Source organism: Oncorhynchus clarkii, chromosome 14 (genome assembly GCF_045791955.1).
Source record: "Oncorhynchus clarkii lewisi isolate Uvic-CL-2024 chromosome 14, UVic_Ocla_1.0, whole genome shotgun sequence".
NCBI classification, from domain to species: domain Eukaryota; kingdom Metazoa; phylum Chordata; class Actinopteri; order Salmoniformes; family Salmonidae; genus Oncorhynchus; species Oncorhynchus clarkii.
In genome coordinates, this window is record NC_092160.1 from 3,035,049 (window position 1) to 3,055,004 (window position 19,956).

Below are 19,956 nucleotides of genomic sequence, written 5' to 3' on the forward strand. Positions count from 1 at the left end.
ATAATGTTGTTGCGCAGAGGAAGGGGTAGTCTCACACAGACATCTATTTTTACTTGGAATCACCCATTTCCATTATGTAAGGGGGTGGGGGTAGCCTACACCTTGTTGCATTGCACTTTGTCCCTAAACCCATTGTGTAGTTCTCCATGCTCTTCTCGGTTGTTCGACTAACCCCTTTGACACTTTTTACTATTGTATAGAATGAGGAAGAGTGAGTCCCATAGTGAAGACTTGCTGCCAGCCACAATTCTTTGTTTTAGCCAGTTTTATGAGTTGTAGAAAAACAATTTTCCACAACAGCTATTTTAATCCATTTTAATATTTACAGATATAAATCCGGGAAGATCTTTTCTTCAAAACACCACCACAGGCACCTACAACTACCCACCACCCCAACAATATTTCACAGGAACTGCTTTTTCTAGATTACAGCAATACCTTTCCACAAATGTGTCCCTTTGCATCAAGTGATCATACCTTTAGACAAATCCTTTGCATCTTTCCTTTTTATCTATCCCCAATCCTGCGGATGTCAAATTTGAAAAATTCTCACAATACGAGGGTTGTGTGGTAGTCAAACACGTAAATGTGTAAAGACAAGAAAATGGAAAGACAATTTGTAGTCCCCCCCATCATCCGGGCCTAAGGAAGAAGTCTGTGTTTTCTTCAAATTACAGAGACTTGGACAGTGATTCTGACAAGTCATTTAAATTTATTCTGACATGCTAAAGGGAATAAATTACATTTTTTATAGAATGTCCAGCTGTAAAATAGCTAAAGCTGGGTCAGGGGGATTATTAGGGAGGGGGAGAAACAGTTACTAGTGTGCATCTGTCTTGACTAAAGGCTGAGAGAAATCCAAATTATTCTTCCCTCAAGACTCAAAGTATACAGAAATTAAACCCTCAAACTTTCTTCGCAATAAAAAAAATGAAAATTAGGGAAAAAAGGTCACTACTCTAAGCAGCAGCGAAATTTAGTTGCAGAGAGAAATAATATTTTACAAGAGGATCTGCTTCCTCGCAGGAAGAAGAAACAAAAACACCCTTCCCCCAAAATGATCAATTCAATACAGGGAAAGACAACTCTATAAAACTGAAGGGGAAAAAAGTAGGTTCTGATTCTTTAAAAAAAAGTGTATATATATATGTATGTATATAAAAATGATAACCAAAGGGTGGGTGGTGTGAGGTCCTCTCAAAAACGGAACATTGATGCCATCCAAAGCAACTCAATGAATTAAAAAAAATTAAAACACGACATTTGTCGATTGACATTAACATCTCCAAAAATAAAAATAATTTGCGTCATTTTTTTAAAAAAAATAAGCAATTTCCAAACAGGTTTAGTCAAGTGGTGCCTAATTTATAATGAATATGCTTTTGTGGAGTTGATCTTTTTTATTCATTGTTTGAGACTTCAGAATACCAAGTACAATATAGTTAATGCAGCGTTCTAAAGAGGAACCTAGTAGTCACTAGAATTGTTTTCATCTTCACATTTGAAGCTCTTCTAGCACATATCAGCAGGCAGAATCTTAATTACCCTTTTTATGAAAAGAAACTAAATAAATCCAATGTTTGCTTAGTAAATACCCAGGATTCATTCATAACAAAGAACAGTTTCCGTTTACATCTTTCATTTTGCTTGAAAATGAGGGGAAAAAAGTTGAAGAGAAAATTGTCGTTTCAAAATGTTCAATCTGACTGACGGGTGTCTGGGTCGTGCCACGCTCAGTGACTGAGGGAATGGGGACAAAGCTGCTCTGACAGGGGGCCATGAGGTGAGGCAGGCACCCGAGCAGCAGCTCTCAGAGGGAGAAAGTATCAAGGGGAAAGTATTGCAATGTGCACAATAACATCCACAGTGAGCCAACCATGTCTTATTTTCAGTTTTGAAGAAACACACACAAAAAAAAATAAAAAATCTTCAGGGACAGGACAATAGAGACGGCTACAGCTTCGTAAAATTCCATACCAAGCCGGCTTTCTGTGTGGATATAGTATATACATACCAATATATAGATATATGCAGAGCATGTTATCTATATAGAGCAATTACATATATAGTATATGGAACGAAAGTTCTTTAACAGGAAAAAAGGGTTGCCCACAATGCCTGGCAGGCTCTGGTGAATTTGATCCTGGAATCCGGGGTGTGATTGGAAGGCAAATCCTGCTACGGCCACTCGTCTTCATTTCGTTGTCTTACTGCTCAGAAACCTGCAAGAGAAACGAGAAGAGAGAGAGAGAGAGACAGAGACAAGAGGCCATAGGTTACACATCAAGTCGAACGGGTTATCTTCATCAAAAAAAGGGTTGAGCGACTATCAACAAGGCCAAGTAAATGACGGCAGTTTTCCAGCCCTGTAATAAAAAAGTGCCCAGTCATCAGTCCCGCTCTGCAGCAAGCTCGGCCCCACTGCTGCAGAGTGCCTGAGACGGGGAATCAAACATTTACTCTGAGACTCCTGTAATGAAGACATTCACCACCACCTTAAAAAGGTTCACAACTAGTGCAGGAGACAACAGCAGCTGTGTAGTGTACCGTGAGTGGGTATAGACAGAAAGACAAGTGGAAAGCGAATAAGGAAACAATGAGTCTTGTGAAAAAAATCTACTTTTAAAGGGCGTAGTTCAACCGAGATAACAAAAACACTTCTAAAAAGACAGACGGGATGTGATCTGCCTGTGTGAGTCAACCTCCCATCATGCTTCAAGTAATCTTTACAGACAGCCATTACCCAATGACATGTATTCCCTCTCCATAGCCACACCCATGCAGCTCAGCAGCTGGCCTTTAGAGGCGCCAATCCAAAGGATAGGAACATGGGCAGAACAGGATTAGGTAACACTAAGATGTGTGAGGATTCCTCACTCTTTCTCATGGGCTTTGACAATCTTTTGTCTTCCTCAAGCAAGCCTTCACACCTTGATGATGCGTTCCGAGACTCACCGAGTGGGTTTAGATAACTGCAGCTCAAGTCTGGACATGATCTCGTCAGATCTGAGTGACATGAGAAGAATTTGACATGAACGCTCCTGAGTCACCTCCTGCTACAGCAATTCTCTCCGATGTGGTAGGATTCAAAGGAAAGGTGCAGTTTTGCTGCAGGCATTTTACATGGGAGTGTGTTCAGAGAGCCATCAGAGGATCTATCCGTCGGAGAAATAAGCAAAAGTAATGGTTCTGAATTACACATGAAAAGCTCTGGACCTTTCGCTTATTTAATGGACGTCAATGTGAGTCGTTGGTTCGATGACAAAATATAACACACGGATATGAAGGAGGAGATCCCTGCCGTTTCAAGTGTCCATATTTCATTTTGTTGGGAGTGGAGGGGCCAGCTGATGTAACAGACCAGTCACACTCACAGGGGTGAAAGGGCAGCTCAATTCTCCATATGCGAGCTATTAATAGAACACGCCTCTTCTAATACAGCAAATATCCTTTAGGAGATTTCACAGCAACATGACAATGACATTTAGGCCCTACACAGACACTAAAATGACCATGTGATGATCAATATGTTTCAAAGAGTAAAGGCCTGGGTCAATGGAGTATGCTATGAGCGTTAGCTACTTGCGTTCACCTGATTATATCAACGTGGCATGCTCTAAACAACTATCATATAATACGAGGCAATGGAGCAATAGAGGGCTGAAACGCAAACTCGCATTAACAAGGTTTCCATTGTTACAAGGCTAACAGAGTGGCCAAGTCAAATTGGTATCCAAGAAACCCAGCAAGTTCTTTCAAGCTCCAATACGCCGGAGCTTGACTATTTAAATTCCTGGCTGTGGCTACTCAGCACCCTTCACTTGCAGTGTTATCTTAAAGGGACAGAGAGTAGCAGAGAACAAATAACCGTCAGACCTTAGAAAGAGATGTCCTTTTATATATTTTATAGCTTTGCTTGTGAGCAGGGGGTCCCTTTAACAAAAGGTCCTTTTTATTTTTTATTTAAAAAAATCTGTTACGTAGGGAAAACTTTGATCTCTCCACCCCTGCAGGGAAGGCACATAAGCAGCGCTCAACTGTGCGCATGGAGTCCACATACTAAAACAGACATAGTGCACAAAGGATTAGACCAATACCACGTCATCAGCAAATCCTATTTATAAACTAGCCTCTTCACAGCACTTGTTCACTGCCATCATTGTGGGATGTGCCTTGAAAGAGAGGGGAAGAGAAAGGAGGGCAGACAGTGTCCTCTTGCTTTGATTTCATATTCATATTTAATGGCTTTCAAAGCTCTTCTCGGCAGAGCGGAGACCGAACACCGTCATTAGTCGTGCCCGGAGAGGGGCAGAAGATGATTTGCCTGACATCATGGAGAAAGCATCTCATACAAGAAAAACTATAACCATCAGTAAACCTACGCCACCGGAAGCCTTGTTTGGGACAGGATTTGACCAATACGTCACACAAAATGGTAGCCTCTCTGCTAAGTCAGAGGGGCTGGCGTGCTGGGGAAGAGCAGGACTGATACACTGAGCCCTCTCGAGGGCGCCATCCGTGTCATGTCACCAACATACATCGGGCCTTTTCCCCCCCCTCTCCAATTAACCTGCACTCAACCCCCAAAAACATTTTTTGGTCTAATAATAAATACTTAATCCACATAGCTCAGATGATAACCATTGTGTATTGAGGACTTAATTCAGCCCTGCCTAAGCCGTCTGAACCAAGCTGGCACACATGGACTAATACACATGGAACGGAGGGAGGGCTTCATTAGAGTCCTCCATGCAGTGTGTGGATAAACGCATGGTGTGTGCGGAGCAGTGAGGTCTGATGAAGCCAATGCAACAGATATTATTAGTGGTGGTTTTAAGTAATAGGGGGTTGGCATTGACTTGAAGTAAACGTGCCTTTTACTACTAAATCTAATACAGGTCAGGTAGTTGGTATCCAACAAGGCCGCCCTGCAATTTCATGCCAGAGATTACAAATCTAAATGGGCTACAGCCTAATCCCTGTGGAAATCCTAGTCGTCACCTGATGAAAACAGCTTCAGGTTTTTTGAAAAATTGGTTTGACTCCTCCACCATCAACCCTGGGCACCCGGGATACCCTCTACGAGAGGGAGGGGGGCGACTGGAATTAAAAGAGGTCATTCAAGAGTCACATCACATGAGCACTAAAATTACACATGAAAACAGACAATTTATTAACCATTGCACCAACATGTATGAAACCTTTATTAGTATGTGGTTAGAATCTCACTCCTGCTCAACCAAGTATTTTAGAGCATTCCAATAAAGATTAACAAGTGTTAGATCCAGGAACAATGATTGCGAGAAAGAGTGAATCATACACCTCATTAAGAGAAGGGGTTCATTCAAAAGAGCGAAATCACTATGAATTTAACATCCAAAGAAGATGATAAAGCCACCCCTTTGTCCCAGAGAAGAATAAAGACATTTGGGTACAAAGTTAGTAGTCAAATTTCCCAAGGACGTCTTTGCATCTGCAAGACAGACCAATTGAATTTCTCTTTATCTTTTGGGGGCCTCCTCGAACTAACACTTTTTTTTCTCATTAATCTGGTGGGAGAGAATGTTCCAAATCCACTTGTTTTTTAGTTTTTTTTTACCACTTTGAAGGGGGAACGAAAATGAAAGCAATTGGTGTCTCCATTTTTGCACTCCAAACGTCGCTTGGCTTTTTGCTACTAACCTTTCATGTTACTCTTGGGTTTGTCAGTTTGCTTGCCTGTAGGGGTTTGTGCCTGTTGCCCCTGTCCCCCTGAGGACGCGGCCTGCTGTGCTGCTTTCTGCTTCAGCATTGTCCAGTCAAACGTGTAGTCGTACTGGTGGTTCAGGGTCCTGGACAAGCACACAAACACGTTCAGACATTGTCACACAGCTCTGCTTTATTAAAAATACCTCTTTACTGTTAAGGCTGAATTTGTTTTCAGCCTTAACATACATGAAAGCAGACAGACGACATGCAAAACATAGGACGAACTGCTGTAGGCAGTTTTTTTTTTTAAAGAACACTTCACTATTAACATTAGTACAATCTGTTATTAACACAACATTGTTCTGCATTGTGTGTCAACACTGAGAAGAAGAAAAACATGACTTGGTGTGTGTGTTTCAGCTCCCTTGGGGACAGGGGTAAGAGGTTGAGAAATGATGAGCACCTGAAGAGAATGCGGAACAGCTGACGCAGGTACATGTAGTCAGGCGCCTCCTCAAACCGCAGCCCACGGCAGTAGTTCAGGTACATGGCAAACTCTGCGGGGAAACCCTGAAAACAAGAGTAGGAGATTGAATGTTATCTACTTATCCATTTTTCAACTGTTTCGGTTATTATACATTAATGACAGTCGGCGCCTAAACAATTTCTTTACGATGTGTTTTGGTAAAATAAGGGCAATTACTGACAGAAAAAAAATGATTGTGAGGTTACACAAGTCACTCCACAGCCTAATGCAAGGCTTGAGCATGCACTCACAGGCAGCTACTTAAGTATTTTAATGACCAATGGCCACTATGCTTTCAGTTCCAAGGCTATGCATAACAGCCACTATTTAAAGACTGGATTAGATTAGCACCTCCAGCCACCATATCTCTGCTCTTGTACACAGAGAGAAAGCCTTCACCCGTTACAAGGCACATACTTCACTTGCTGATGTGGCCACTCGTGGACTCCAGTAATCTCTAGACTTCCATAGTATCTACCGTTCTGTCCCTGTGACCCTGACTAAAATTAGGGGCACGGTGTGTCACAGAGTTCATCAATTTAACACAGTGGAATCCCTTTACACAGCTGATTGAAATTATCAAAAGCTTGATGATTAGTTGATCATTTGAAATCAGTGGTATAGTGCTAGGGCAAAAACATGCACCCCTTGGGGTCCTGAGGATCGAGTTTGGGAAACACTGTTCTATGGTTTCACACGCTCACCTTACACAACACCTCGACTGGAGTCGACATCTTCTTCTCGCTAATCTTCTCGTACTTCTGTTTCTTTGTGGCAGCCTGTGGAACATGTGGGCGAGAAATGAAAATGTTGTGCACCACAGTTTAACACTACCCTTTGCAGTTTTCCTTCACCCCGGCGAGATCAGTGGCCCATAACATAACAGAATAAGGAATTTGTTTGGCCTGATGTGATTTATAGCACTGAAAGAGCCTCCTGAGGGAAATATTGGGCCATTAGAGAAAGTTGCGTTACTCTGTAATAGACTACTCATGGGTCAAGTGTGTGTACACAAGTGGTGTTTCACGACCTAGTCCATCTCGCTAGGCCGGGCAATTGGGGCTGTATGCATGTAAAGAAAGGCTTGGTGCTGAAGGTAATTCAGAAAGCATTCATACCCCTTAACTTATTCCACATTTTGTTTTTATTAACCCTCATTCTACCAGGTAAGTTGTGTTACAGCCTGAACTCAAAATATATATCTCACCCATCTACACACAATACCCCATAATGACAAGGTGAACAAGTTTCTCTGCTAATTTATTACAAATGAAATACAGAAATCTCATTTACATAAGTATTCAAACCTCGGAGTCAATACTTTGCAAAGGTGTTTTTACACCTTTGGCAGCAATTACAGCGGAGTCTTTCTGGATAGATCCCTAAAAGCTTTCCACCCCTGGATTGTACATTTGCACATTATTCTTAAGCTCTGTCAAAATTAGTTGTTGATCATTGATGGACAACCATTTCAGGTCTTACCATAGATTTTCAAGTAGATTTAAATGCAAACTAACTTGGCCAATCCAGGACATTCACTGCCTTCTTTTTAAGCAACTCCAGTGTAGATTTGACCTTGTGCTTTAGGTTATTGTCCTGCAGAAAAAAATTAATCTCCCTGTGATGGAAAGCAAACTAATCCAGGTACTCCTCTAGGATTTTGCCTGTGCATCGCTCCATTCCTTTTCTTATCCACAGTCCTTATTACAAGCATACCCATAACATGATGCAACACCACTATACTTGGAAATATGGAGTGTGTCACTCAATGTGTTGTATTGGATTTACCCAAAACATAACACTTTGTTTTCATCTACCAATAGGTGCCCTTCTTCCGAGGCATTGGAAAACGTCCCTGGTCTTGGTGGTTGAATCTGTTTGAAATTCACTGCTTGACAGAGAGACCTTACAGATGATTGTATGTGTGGGGTACAGAGATTAGGTAGTCATTCACAAATCATGCTAAACACTTATTGCACACAGATTCCATGTAACTTGTGAAACACATTTTTACTCCTTAACTTATTTAGGCTAACCATAACAGAAGGGGTACTTATTGACCCAAGACATTTCAGCTTTTCGTTATACTGAACAAAAAAAAAAAAACGCAACAATTTTACTGAGCTGGGGTTCATAAGGAAATCAGTCAATTGAAATAAATTGGGCCCTAATCTATGGACATGACTGGGCAGGGGCACCCACTTGGGTACTTCCCCCCTGAAATTGGCTTTATTGCTGACAGAAATACTCCTCAGTTTACTCAGCTGTCCGAGTGGCTGGTCTAAGATGCTCCCGCAGGTGAAGAAGTAAGATGGAGGTCCTGGGCTGGCATGGTTACACATGGTCTGTGATTGTGAGGCTGTTTGGAAGTACTGACAAATTCCCTAAGCAATGGAGGTGGCTTATGGTAGAGAAATGTAGATCAAATTCTCTGGCAACAACTCTGGTGGACATTCCTGCAGTTAGCATGCCAATTTCATGCTCCCTCAAATTCATACATCTGTGGCACTGTGTTGTGTATCAAAACTGCACACTTCAGAGTGGCCTTTAATTGTCCCCAGCACAAGGTGCACATGTGTAATGATCATGCTGTTTATCAGCTTCTTGATAATCCATCCACCTGACAAGTGTAGCATATCTTGGCAAAAGAGAACTGCTCACTAACAGGGAAACACATTTGTGCAGAAAATAATATTTTTGTGCATATTTGGGATCTTTTAATTTCAGCCCATGAAACATGGACCAACACCTTACATATTGTGTTTATATTTTTGTTCAGTGTAATTTGTTCAAATTTCTAAAAACATGGGGTATGTAGGCCAGTGACAAAAAAAAGCATTTTAATTTTAAATTGAGGCTCCCGAGTGGCGCAGCGGTCTAAGGCACTGCATCTCAGCGCAAAAGGCGTCACTGCAGTCCCTGGTTCGAATCCAGGCTGCGTCACATCCAGCCGTGATTGGGAGTCCCATAGGGTGGCACACAATTGGCCCAGCATCGTCCGGGTTTAGCACAGGTAGGCCGTCATTGTAAAGAATACTGTTCTTAACTGACTTGCCTAATTGAATAAATGTTAAATAAAAAATAAAGCTGTACCAAAATGTGTAAAAAGTCAAGCGGTATGAATACTTTCTGAAGGCACTGGACCTAACACCTTGCCGAGGACTTGAGTTTCAAGCACTAGTACTGCAGGCTGCTGTTACATGTAAATTAGACAAAGGACAGGCCTTGTGTACCCCATTTAACCCTGCTCGTTGTAAATTAAGAGCCTCACTCACACTGATTTTTGCCATGTCAGAAAGGGCAAAGGTTGTAAACGCAAGTCTAGGTGAGGTTACAATAAAGAGCATAAAACTGTACATTTGAGGCACCCCATTTCTCTGCAGGATATATGCATTTAAAAAATAAGGTAGCTAGTGGAACCTCTGGGAAGTAGCTGACCTCAAGGAACACTACAACTTGAATGGAAAGTTAGGGATAATCTACTAGTAAGACTCACTAACAAGCTACCCTGCAATGCACGAGGCACATCACACAATGTTAAATTGATTCCCTGAAGTTGTCAGAGGACAAAACTACTTAAACCATTCAGCTTGAGTAAAAAATGAATCCAATGTGAAGTCATGAAAATGGTAAAGCGGCTGAAATTGATGTTATGAGACAGGTGGGGGAAAAAATGCAAAAGAAAAAAGCCTAGTAGCAGGAGGAGGAAAAGCTGTGGCGAGTGAATTAAATATTAACCACCTATTTAGTGGACAGGGGGCCCTAGAGTACCTGCCTGGCCTACCTTTAGTCCCTGCCAGGGCAGGCTGGTTCTGTTGAAATACATCAGGACGTATCCTAGCGACTCCATGTCATCTCGGCGACTGGAAAGAAAGACATTTGGCATTCAGTACATGTACAGAGCTAATACATCTCGGTTGGTTTAAGCGCAACACATTTCACATTCATCTCAATGCCTTTTGTAACAGCTGATCTGTACCAACTTCCAGACCACTGACACCATTTTACTGGTCAAGTTGAATTATGAGATGCCAAGAGGGTGGGGTGTCTATCCTGTTAAAGTGCTTTAACAGAAATTTTGTTTTAGGGGAACGGCTCAGTGAAGCAGCCACATGCTTTGTGTTTTTTCATATCCCAAGTGAATGCTTAAAATGACAACATGAAAACATAAAAAGCTTGTTTAAACAAGGGAACTATAGGATTTCTAACCATGTTAAATTCTATTATCACAAAAGGCAATGTTCGCAATGAATCAAGGTTATGAAAATTACTGCAAGCTTAGGTTGCGGCAATGCCATAATGGTATGTCAAAAGATAAAGTAGGGGGAAAACATCTCCAGTCTGACTTAATTGCTTACATTACAGCTCAATCCAGAGCAATGTGGATAAGGGGAACAAGATTGATCTGGCTAAATTACATGGCCCCATTGGTCAAAACTGGGAAGTGCAGCCGTTGGTGGCAGCTAGATTCTAGTGACCAATGGGACTAGGTTGACCATCATGAGAACAAGTCCTTCGAGAGCCACTCTGCAGTCTCAGCAGGAACAAACAAAAGCGCCTTCACACCACAAAAAAAACAATGGGTGGATACCGATATAAGTGGGGAAAGAGACCCATTAACCAACATAATAAGTCCTAGGAACCTAGCCACTGTGGCCTATAAGTGTACAAACGAGGAGGATTAGAGAATATCCAGCGAAGGCTGAAATATATTACTGTGTGCTGAACTGTTCTTACCTCTGCTCGATTCCCAGATGTGCGTTGATGCTGGCATAGCGAGCTGTGCCTGTGAGGTTTTTGTCTTCTCTGTAGGGTATGTGCTGTCGTGTCCGGTTGTCCCGGTATTTTTTGGCCAGACCAAAGTCAATGAGGAACAACTGTAAAAAAAAAAAACGGGGGGGGGGGGGGGGGGGGGGGGGGAAGAGAAAAATAAAAAATACAACACATTTTAAAGTTATCCCGATTCAGAGGAGCAGTTGACAAAATTGGAGGCTGGAGCTGTGAGAGACCATGGGTCTATTCTTCCAATTTCCTGCTTTGCCTGGTGTACCATTTGACTAGAAAAGCAGCCATTCTCAAGGCCCCTCATTGTTATCTATGAAAACAATGCTGGCCATATGACGGCAGGATCAGGAAAACACCCAGGGGTCAAAGTCTGAGGCAAATGGAATTTCTGCAGGAAACTCAAGAACGTTTCTCTCTGCCTACTAACAGCCCTCTAAGGTTGTTGAAAGTGTCGGCCTTCAAAGTCTGTCTTGGATCGGAATGACATCTAAATTTGTGGACTGCCTGCCATACTACTCCACTCTACTGCCCACGCACAATTGCAGGTTGCGGTCCCTGAGAAAATGCCTCGCCCAACAGAAGTGTTTCACTGAGGCAGCACTGACTGACGGCTGCAGTCGTATTGAAACGGATCCACTCAGCCATGCCTCTGCTTGCTTGGCTCAGCCAGGGATTCAAACATTTCCTGTTGTCAAGACAAATAGCTACGCCAACCGTAACATTTTATTTGGACGCTTCCATCTGAAGTCTGGTCAGGAGAAAAGGCAGCTCCACACACAAGAGTCCACTTGCTGCAAACTAACAATCACTTTACCACGTTATTCATTAACGTGAGCCTTTTTCTTCCGTGCTGAGGTACCTTTTGTTCAATAGGAAGTTTATTGCAGGCAGAATGGAACATTTGAGAGTCGATAAATACACAATGTAGCAAGGCGAGTGGCATATTCCAGCTTTCATAGAACAAAAGCATGGGAGCTTCCATTAAACCTACATCGTTTAAACAGTTACCTTGCAAAAAAAATACTTAGGCGCTCATCTCACAGGCCAATGACCTTCAAAATACATACATGTTGGTATCAGCTCTAACATGCCGAGTCATTGCGATTCCTTGGATTTTGGTTCCTACTGGTCCAATTGTTGTCAACATACTGAAACATGAATCTTAAGCACAGCCATATTGACTCAACAGGCCCATCCTAACAAACCAAACTGTGAAACAAAGTAGCACAAATCTAGATACTTTTAAAGCTAAGTCAAAGTATGCATCATCATTTTCTGACTGAGGGTTCTGGTTATGCAAAGCCATACTAGTAATTAGCCTTCAAGCACAGTCTAGTTCTCTTCCAACTTGATGTTGAACTGTAGGTCTGCGAGCACACAACCTAACCCCACCCATCTGCCGCGCAGGTCCTCATTCAGGCTTTTCAGGCCCTGTATTTCCAAACACTCCTTTTTTTCTGCTCATTGTGCCTCTGGCTTCTGGCCAACAGTTGGCCAGGCTAGGCAGCCTGTGAAGTCAGCAGCAGTCTCTTAACAGGCAGCTGGTTCAGACCAGCTCGAATGCTGCCACATAGCCCTCTGTTCCAGAGCAACTGGCAATCACCACAGCACAGTTTTCACAGCCACATGGCCCAGTTATCCCTTCTCTGTACTGCCAAGGTGCAAGTCATATAAACCAAGTAGCTACAGTTGTACTGAGCAGACAGAAAATCTTTAGGAACTTGAAAAATTGCCGTGATCTCACCTCAATTTTAGCTGGTTTTGGCCAGCACGGTCACTTGAAATGGACACACTAGTCATAAGGGTTAGTGACTGATATTTTCCTTGGTTGAGTATTCTAAAACCCAGAAGGTGATGATAATTTGGGAAACCAAGAAGATAAAATAATCTTGTGTATAGCAGGCACTAAAAACTCAGTGAAACAGCTCCAAGAAAATGGAAAAGCATCCAAAATATCAATTAGCGCCATGACCACTTCAAATGAGAGAGCGTGTCCCTTCAAAAAAAAAAAAAAAAATCATAAAAAATTCAACAGCATCTCCGCTACTAGTCACCATGTCCTTTATCCACCTACTCTCAGATCCCTACAATCTGGATTTGGTGTTAAAACCTCTTATGGCTGAGATCCCCGTACAGGGATCAACATCAGGGGAAATTACTAAACTAAACTAAAAATATGACGTCGTAACATTAAACATTCTTGAAAATGCAAGTGTCTTACATCCTTCAAAAGATTAGAATCTTGGTAATCAAACTACGTTTTCCGATTTAAAATAGCTGTTACAGAGAACAAATACCATGCTTTTGTTTGAGAAGAGCGATCAACAAAAATATTTTCCGCCATGACAGTTAACACATTCACATCTGAAGGTAAAATTATGATTTACATTCTGATATCTTGCTCTTATTTCTCTTCCTGAGGGTCCCAGTGATCAAATGAAGTGCCGTTTTCTTTGATAAAATCCATAGCCTAAATCAAAACATTTAGTAACCGTTTGTGCCGTGAATTCCATCTCTATCAATTTTTTACGGCGCATTCGACGTAATTACACACAGTAGACAATTGTTTATCTAGTCATGGTTGGTTTCAGTGCATTCCTCTGGATGTTTGCAACACAGCCAAACATGATTTGTTTTTTTTGCGGGGAGTATTGACCGAAGTGAACTGATTTGAAGACTACGAGCAATGACTTCATTGCGCACCAATTATTTTAGCGAAGCTTCGTTGATTGACTGTATTTCTGCCCAATGACCACTGATCTTCTTGAAATCTAGCTGGGTAGATAGCCAATGAGCTGAGGTAAACACCAGTATGTTATGGTTATGGGTTGGACCACCATTCCTTGTTTGTAAACGCACGCGTAATGAACTCCATTCTCGCCTTGACTATCAGACGCTTGTTACGCACAGCAGTATTTTGGAAAGTAGTATTTTCAACGATTTCATTGAAGACATCATGGCGAATAAATCAGGAAAAGCGAAGTCCAAGTCTACAGATTTGCACCAGATTATAGAAGAGATTGATCCGGAAACAGATAAGATTTTTTGTTTGAGGAATCTTTGAGTGTTATGATTCAAACAGGAGCTGAGGAGCTGTTTCATCAAGGACAGGACGTACTTCTGGACGGATAAGTGCTAATGCCGTTTCATGAAATATAAATATATATATTTTTTGCAAAAAAAAATCATTTGCAATTTGCAATGAAATGTGTGGTTTGTTTGGGTGTGTGTGTGTGTGTGTGTGTGTGTATGTATATATACAGTGGGGCAAAAAAGTATTTAGTCAGCCACTAATTGTGCAAGTTCTCCATCTTAAAAAGATGAGGGAGGCCTGTAATTTTCATCATAGGTACACTTCAACTATGACAGACAAAATAAGAAAAAAAAAAATCAGAAAATCATATTGTAGGATTTTTAATGAATTTATTTGCAAAATATGAGGGTGGTATGAGGGCCCGACGTCCACAGGTGGGGGTTGTGCTTACAGCCCAACACCGTGCAGGACGTTTGGCATTTGCCAGAGAACACCAAGATTGGCAAATTCGCAACTAGCGCCCTGTGCTCTTCACAGATGAAAGCAGGTTCACACTGAGCACGTGACAGACGTGACAGAGTCTGGAGACGCCGTGGAGAACATTCTGCTGCCTGCAACATCCTCCAGCATGACCGGTTTGGCGGTGGGTCAGTCATGGTGTGGGGTGGCATTTCTTTGGGGGGGCCGCACAGTCATCCATGTGCTCACCAGAGGCCGCCTGACTGCCATTAGGTACCGAGATGAGATCCTCAGACCCCTTGTGAGACCATATGCTGGTGCGGTTGGCCCTGGGTTCCTCCTAATGCAAGACAATGCTAGACCTCATGTACTGGAGTGTGTCAGCAGTTCCTGCAAGAGGAAGGCATTGATGCTATGGACTGGCCCGACCGTTCCCCAGACCTGAATCCAATTGAGCACATCTGGGACATCATGTCTCGCTCCATTCACCAACGCCACGTTGCACCACAGACTGTCCAGGAGTTGGCAGATGCTTTAGTCCAGGTCTGGGAGGAGATCCCTCAGGAGACCATCCGCCACCTCATCAGGAGCATGCCCAGGCATTGTAGGGAGGTCATACAGGCAAGTGGAGGCCACACACACTACTGAGCCTCATTTTGACTTGTTTTAAGGACATTACATCAAAGTTGGATCAGCCTGTAGTGTGGTTTTCCACTTTAATTTTGAGTGTGACTCCAAATCCAGACCTCCATGGGTTGATCAATTTGATTTCCATTGATAGTTTTTGTGATTTTGTTGTCAGCACCTTCAACTATGTAAAGAAAAAAGTATTTAATAAGAATATTTTATTCATTCAGATCTAGGATGTGTTATTTTAGTGTTCCCTTTATTTTTTTGAGCAGTGTATATTCCATGTCAGATGTATATATTTTCCATTTTTTTTATTCAAATGGAATGGAGTAGAACAGCAAACACACACACATGGCCACTGCATCTGCTACTCCTCACCATTTCCATATGAAATAGCAATGGGTGCTTTTCGGGGGAGGGCAGTTGAATGGAACAGCACTTCACCTTAGTGACTGTTCCCTCTGCTCTATAAAATACATATGTGTATTTTATGTGATGATAAAAAAAATTGATTTGTATGAGCCTTTTATGTTTTCTTTCACAGTGATAGCGACTCCGACTGGGAGCCCCCGGTGCCAAGCTGCCCGCTCTACCTCTGCCCCCTCTACTCCTGCCTCCAGTGGTGTTCATATGCCACAGTTCATTACTGCAGGCATGACTGTGCCTCAGGGCCAAAAGGGCACAGCATGGAGGCGTCGTTGTGTTCTGTGTCGCATGACCTGCACCACTTGTTCAGTTTGCCTCTGCTTTACATCAGAAAGAGACTGCTGTGGGACATGGCACAGGCAGCAAAATATTGTGTAGAGGACTTCCAAAGGGTCTACTGTTTTTATTTATTTATTTTTTCTAATAATTTTATATATTTTTTTGTGTGTTAGAATTGCTTTTTGATATGTTGTATACAGTTATTTGCACTGTTGTATATAGTTATAGGTAATTTCACCAATTCGGCCACTTGGTTACATTTGGGCAACTTGTGTGGGACACCTGGGTGACTTCATGCTAAATGTCATGTAGCTCACCCATTCCTGAAGTTATCCGTCTGAAACTTTGCACACCTACAGTTGCCCTCTTGTGTTATCCTTCAAAATTATCTCCAGCATCCTATTCTAGTACATGTGAAAGATGATGCTACAACAATAAAAAACAGAAAACGTATGCTCTTTCTTTCTCTTTTCTTCCACCAGATCTACTGCGTTATATTCTCCTACATTCAATTAACATTTCCACAAACTTCAGAATGTTACCATTCAAATAATACCAAGAATATGCATATCCTTGCCTCTGGGGCTGAGCTACAGGCAGTTAGATTAGGGTATGTCTTCAGGCAGAAATTGAGAACAAGGGATGCAGCCATAAGAGGTTAATCTCTAGATCTGTTTAGCATGTGTGTCTGGTTTAATGCCAATACAGTGGTCATAAAATATTGACCAAATCAAATAAATAAAAAGTAGTAGTACTGCTTCTAAATGGTGTAAAAAAAAAGGTAAAGTTTAAAAAGTAAAAAAAAAAAAAAAAAAAATCAGAATTTGGGGGAGTATTAAGAGGCGGTTGTGGTTCCAGACCTGGTTTAATCCTGAGAAAGATGGGTCCTGAGAAGAACTAACAGCCAAGCTTCTTTTCCTCTTCCCCACTGGAGATTCTAAACACTGAACAAACAATAGAGGGTGCAGTGCATCAAACAGGATAGCTGACAACCCCACAAGGCCAGCGCAGACAGGCAACACCAAGGCTCAGAAAAAGAACGGGAGGAGAGGTAGGAAAATGGGAGGGGGAGAGAAAGCCCAAGGCCATCCTTCGTCCACCAGCAAGCATATGAGCTAAAATCAGAGAGGAGTCAGACTATGGGAGGACTTCCTAGAGGAGTCAGCCTGGGCTTAGTTGCAAGCCAGTATTTAGGCTAAGCAGATGGGAGGGGGGGGGGTTCCTGCAGAATATACAGTCCACACTGCCACACCAATTTCATTCAGAGGCAGAACTGAAGACAACATAACTGCCAAATCCCTAAGTTATTTTATCTTGCTAAAAAAAGCAAACACTTATTTCCAAACCTGTTTCACGATTTTGACTTTGCAGTGGCTTTTTGATATTGCAGCATTTAACGCTAGCAGTGCCACACCAGTAGAAGTGCTTTTTACAATAATCATTAAACAAATTTGGAGTAACAGTCTGTCTGGGTACAGAACACAATATGCAGTTGACTTACTGGCACAACTAGGGTTAAAAGAGGAGGGAAATAATTAAGGCCATTCCCTAAAATGGGCACTCATTTAACAATGTGTGAAAAAGCTTTGTAAAAAAAAAAAAAAAAAAACGCAGCCACCCAACCCCACTACCTCCTTGAGATCTCACAGGAAGCAATGACTCAAATAATTGTTTAAAAAGTTTATTCTGATGGCTTGGAAACGGTGGAAACCTTCAGTAAGGAAGAGGGTAGAATACTTTGGAAAAGCCCAATCTGGCAATGAGCAACTCTACAGCCCAAAACAGAGGAAAAGCGTGCAGTCAGAAAGGAGCATGAATTCATCTGCATGGGGTAGATTTAGCATAGCTGCGAGAGACGCATGACAGGATAGCCTTTGTGATAGTGGCTCTTAGATTCCAATAGAGCAGCCCAGGACAAAGCAACAAAACAAGCAATTAGTTTACAATGATGCCAAGCTGAGTATCACTCTCCAAACCATAGGGAAAAAACTATTGTTGGTGAGGTGTACACTTGCAATGTATTAAAGAGTGTGTGGGAGGGGGGGGGGGGTTAAAGATTAACTATTGCTCTTCACTCTACTGTTAGTCAAATGTTAGAATTAGATCAATGGCGCTATGTCCAAATGAAGACTACTTCATAAACACACTAACTGAATTAAAGGCTTTTGGGTACAATAAGCACCATTGTAGAAGAGCAGGTTGGAAGCAGAATGCAGAGTGAGTTCAGGTGAAGAGAAAGGCAGTTGATTTAAACATCAAGAGGATAGAGTGGGGTTCGCAAAAGCTACTGCTCTGCCATGTCTTCCCATCCATTGAGTTCAGTGCACATCCTACGCAAGACTTCTCGGGCTTGGGTGTCAGAGCTTGCAGTCCAAAAGGATTGTATGTGCACCTATATAAATGTTGGTGGAGTTTAGTAAAAATAAAACAAATATTTAAAAAAGTGACAATTTCATGTGTATGTAAAAAAAGAAGCTTGAGGCTGGCATTCACACAGACACACAATGGTAAACACTTATTCCAGACAGCACTGCCAGAAATGGTAATACAGGCTTCAACGCTCGAGTACCCAAAAGGTACTGCTTCGTTTTGATTAGACTAGCCTGTCGCTGACTGATAAGTTTATATCACATAACACTAACAACCTCCACAGTTCACGTGGACAGGTATGTGGTGAAATACACGCATTCCTGCTTTAACTTTGCCAAATGTTGCCTGTCTGCAAGGGCTCAAAATAGTAAGTTATTTAAAAACAAAATACAAATCAGGCAACTTGAATACAGTTGGTATATGAAAAAAGAATCACAAAAACGCCTTAATTATTTTCTGCAAGGGGGAAAAGAATAATTGAGATTACACATCATGCAGAAGCCTTTTTTTTGTCTTACTAACACCTGTCTATGATCTGAAAGAGATCCACAACTATAAGAAACCTGAGGGCTTGTATTACCTGGTCGTAAAAGCACCTTAAGGTGTCTACCAAAACCATTCCATCCTTAACATGTGGACTAAACCAACCACAAACAATTAGCCTTAAAATGTCCATTACCAAGGACACATAGCCTATTCAAAGAAAATAAATCACATGATTTGCCTCACTGAGGATTATATTTTCTACAAAAGAATACTTGGCACCACCAAAGCGTACAAAAACAAGATCATTTGGGCTACTTGTATCACTTCACACAACATTGTATAAAACAAAAGGCACTAACTAGGTCAGAGATTGTCAGCATAATGCATCTCAGGACGGGGAAACTGCTGTAAGCTTACCTTGTTACAGTGGCGGCCAATACCCATTAAAAAGTTGTCTGGCTTGATATCTCTGTGAATGAAGTTCTTTGTGTGCACATACTCGATTCTGCTGATCATCTGTGGAGCAAAAAACAGCAACCTCTCAATCAGTTAACGTAAGAACTTGAAAATGTTGTCTTGAAACTTTGGGTTTACATAAGATTTTTAGTCATTCTCCCTTTTGCAGCCAAAAAAATTGTGTTTTGGGTTAATCTTAATAAAAAAATGTAAAAAGCAAACAGACAAAGGGGCCAAAGTGAAAGATAAGGAGCAATGATGAAACCAAGCCTTACTTGGTCTGCGAGCATTAGTACAGTTTTCATGGTGAACCGGCGCGAGCAGAAGTTGAAGAGGTCTTCCAGACTGGGTCCCAGCAGGTCCATCACTAGGACATTGTAGTCCTTTTCTTGGCCATACCACCTGCAAGACAACACCAGCCACATGTCAATATTCATGCTAACCCATAACAAAAGTTTTTAATTTTTTTTTAACCTTTATTTAACTAGGCAAGTCAGTTAAAGAACACATTCATATTTTCAATGACGGCCTAGGAACAGTGGGTTAATTGCCTGTTCAGGGGCAGAACGACAGATTTGTACCTTGTCAGCTCGGGGATTTGAACTTTCCGGTTACTAGTCTAACGCTCTAACCACTAGGATACCCTGCCGCCCCAGTTGTGTAAACTGTACATAGTAGTTTAATAGGCCTACTTTATTCACAGATGACCAGCATTTTCTGGTTAAAGAGCATAGGGTTCATCATAACCCCATCACAACCCCTGAACAAGCATTTCGCTACACTCGCATTAACATCTGCTAACCATGTGTATGTGACA

General features: G+C 41.8%; 1 protein-coding gene across 8 annotated transcripts in view; it reads right to left on the minus strand.

Annotated features, from left to right (window-relative positions):
* Positions 1-301: 301 nt before the first annotated feature.
* Positions 302-19,956, minus strand: part of LOC139366130 (casein kinase 1, alpha 1) — a 35,005-nt gene continuing 15,350 nt past the window's right edge. The window contains exons 3-12 of one of the 8 annotated variants that reach the window (XM_071103264.1): positions 19,415-19,541; positions 19,101-19,199; positions 16,688-16,771; positions 10,952-11,091; positions 9,999-10,077; positions 6,919-6,993; positions 6,152-6,258; positions 5,719-5,831; positions 5,002-5,100; positions 302-2,222 (exon numbers count right to left, since the gene is read on the minus strand). In XM_071103264.1, the coding sequence (XP_070959365.1) occupies positions 5,054-5,100; positions 5,719-5,831; positions 6,152-6,258; positions 6,919-6,993; positions 9,999-10,077; positions 10,952-11,091; positions 16,688-16,771; positions 19,101-19,199; positions 19,415-19,541 (871 nt within the window). In that variant the 3' untranslated portion in view covers positions 302-2,222; positions 5,002-5,053. Of the gene's footprint in view, positions 2,223-5,001; positions 5,101-5,682; positions 5,832-6,151; positions 6,259-6,918; positions 6,994-9,998; positions 10,078-10,951; positions 11,092-16,687; positions 16,772-19,100; positions 19,200-19,414; positions 19,542-19,956 lie in introns of all 8 variants that reach the window. The other 7 variants (XM_071103263.1, XM_071103266.1, XM_071103267.1 and 4 more) reach the window with 7 other exon arrangements.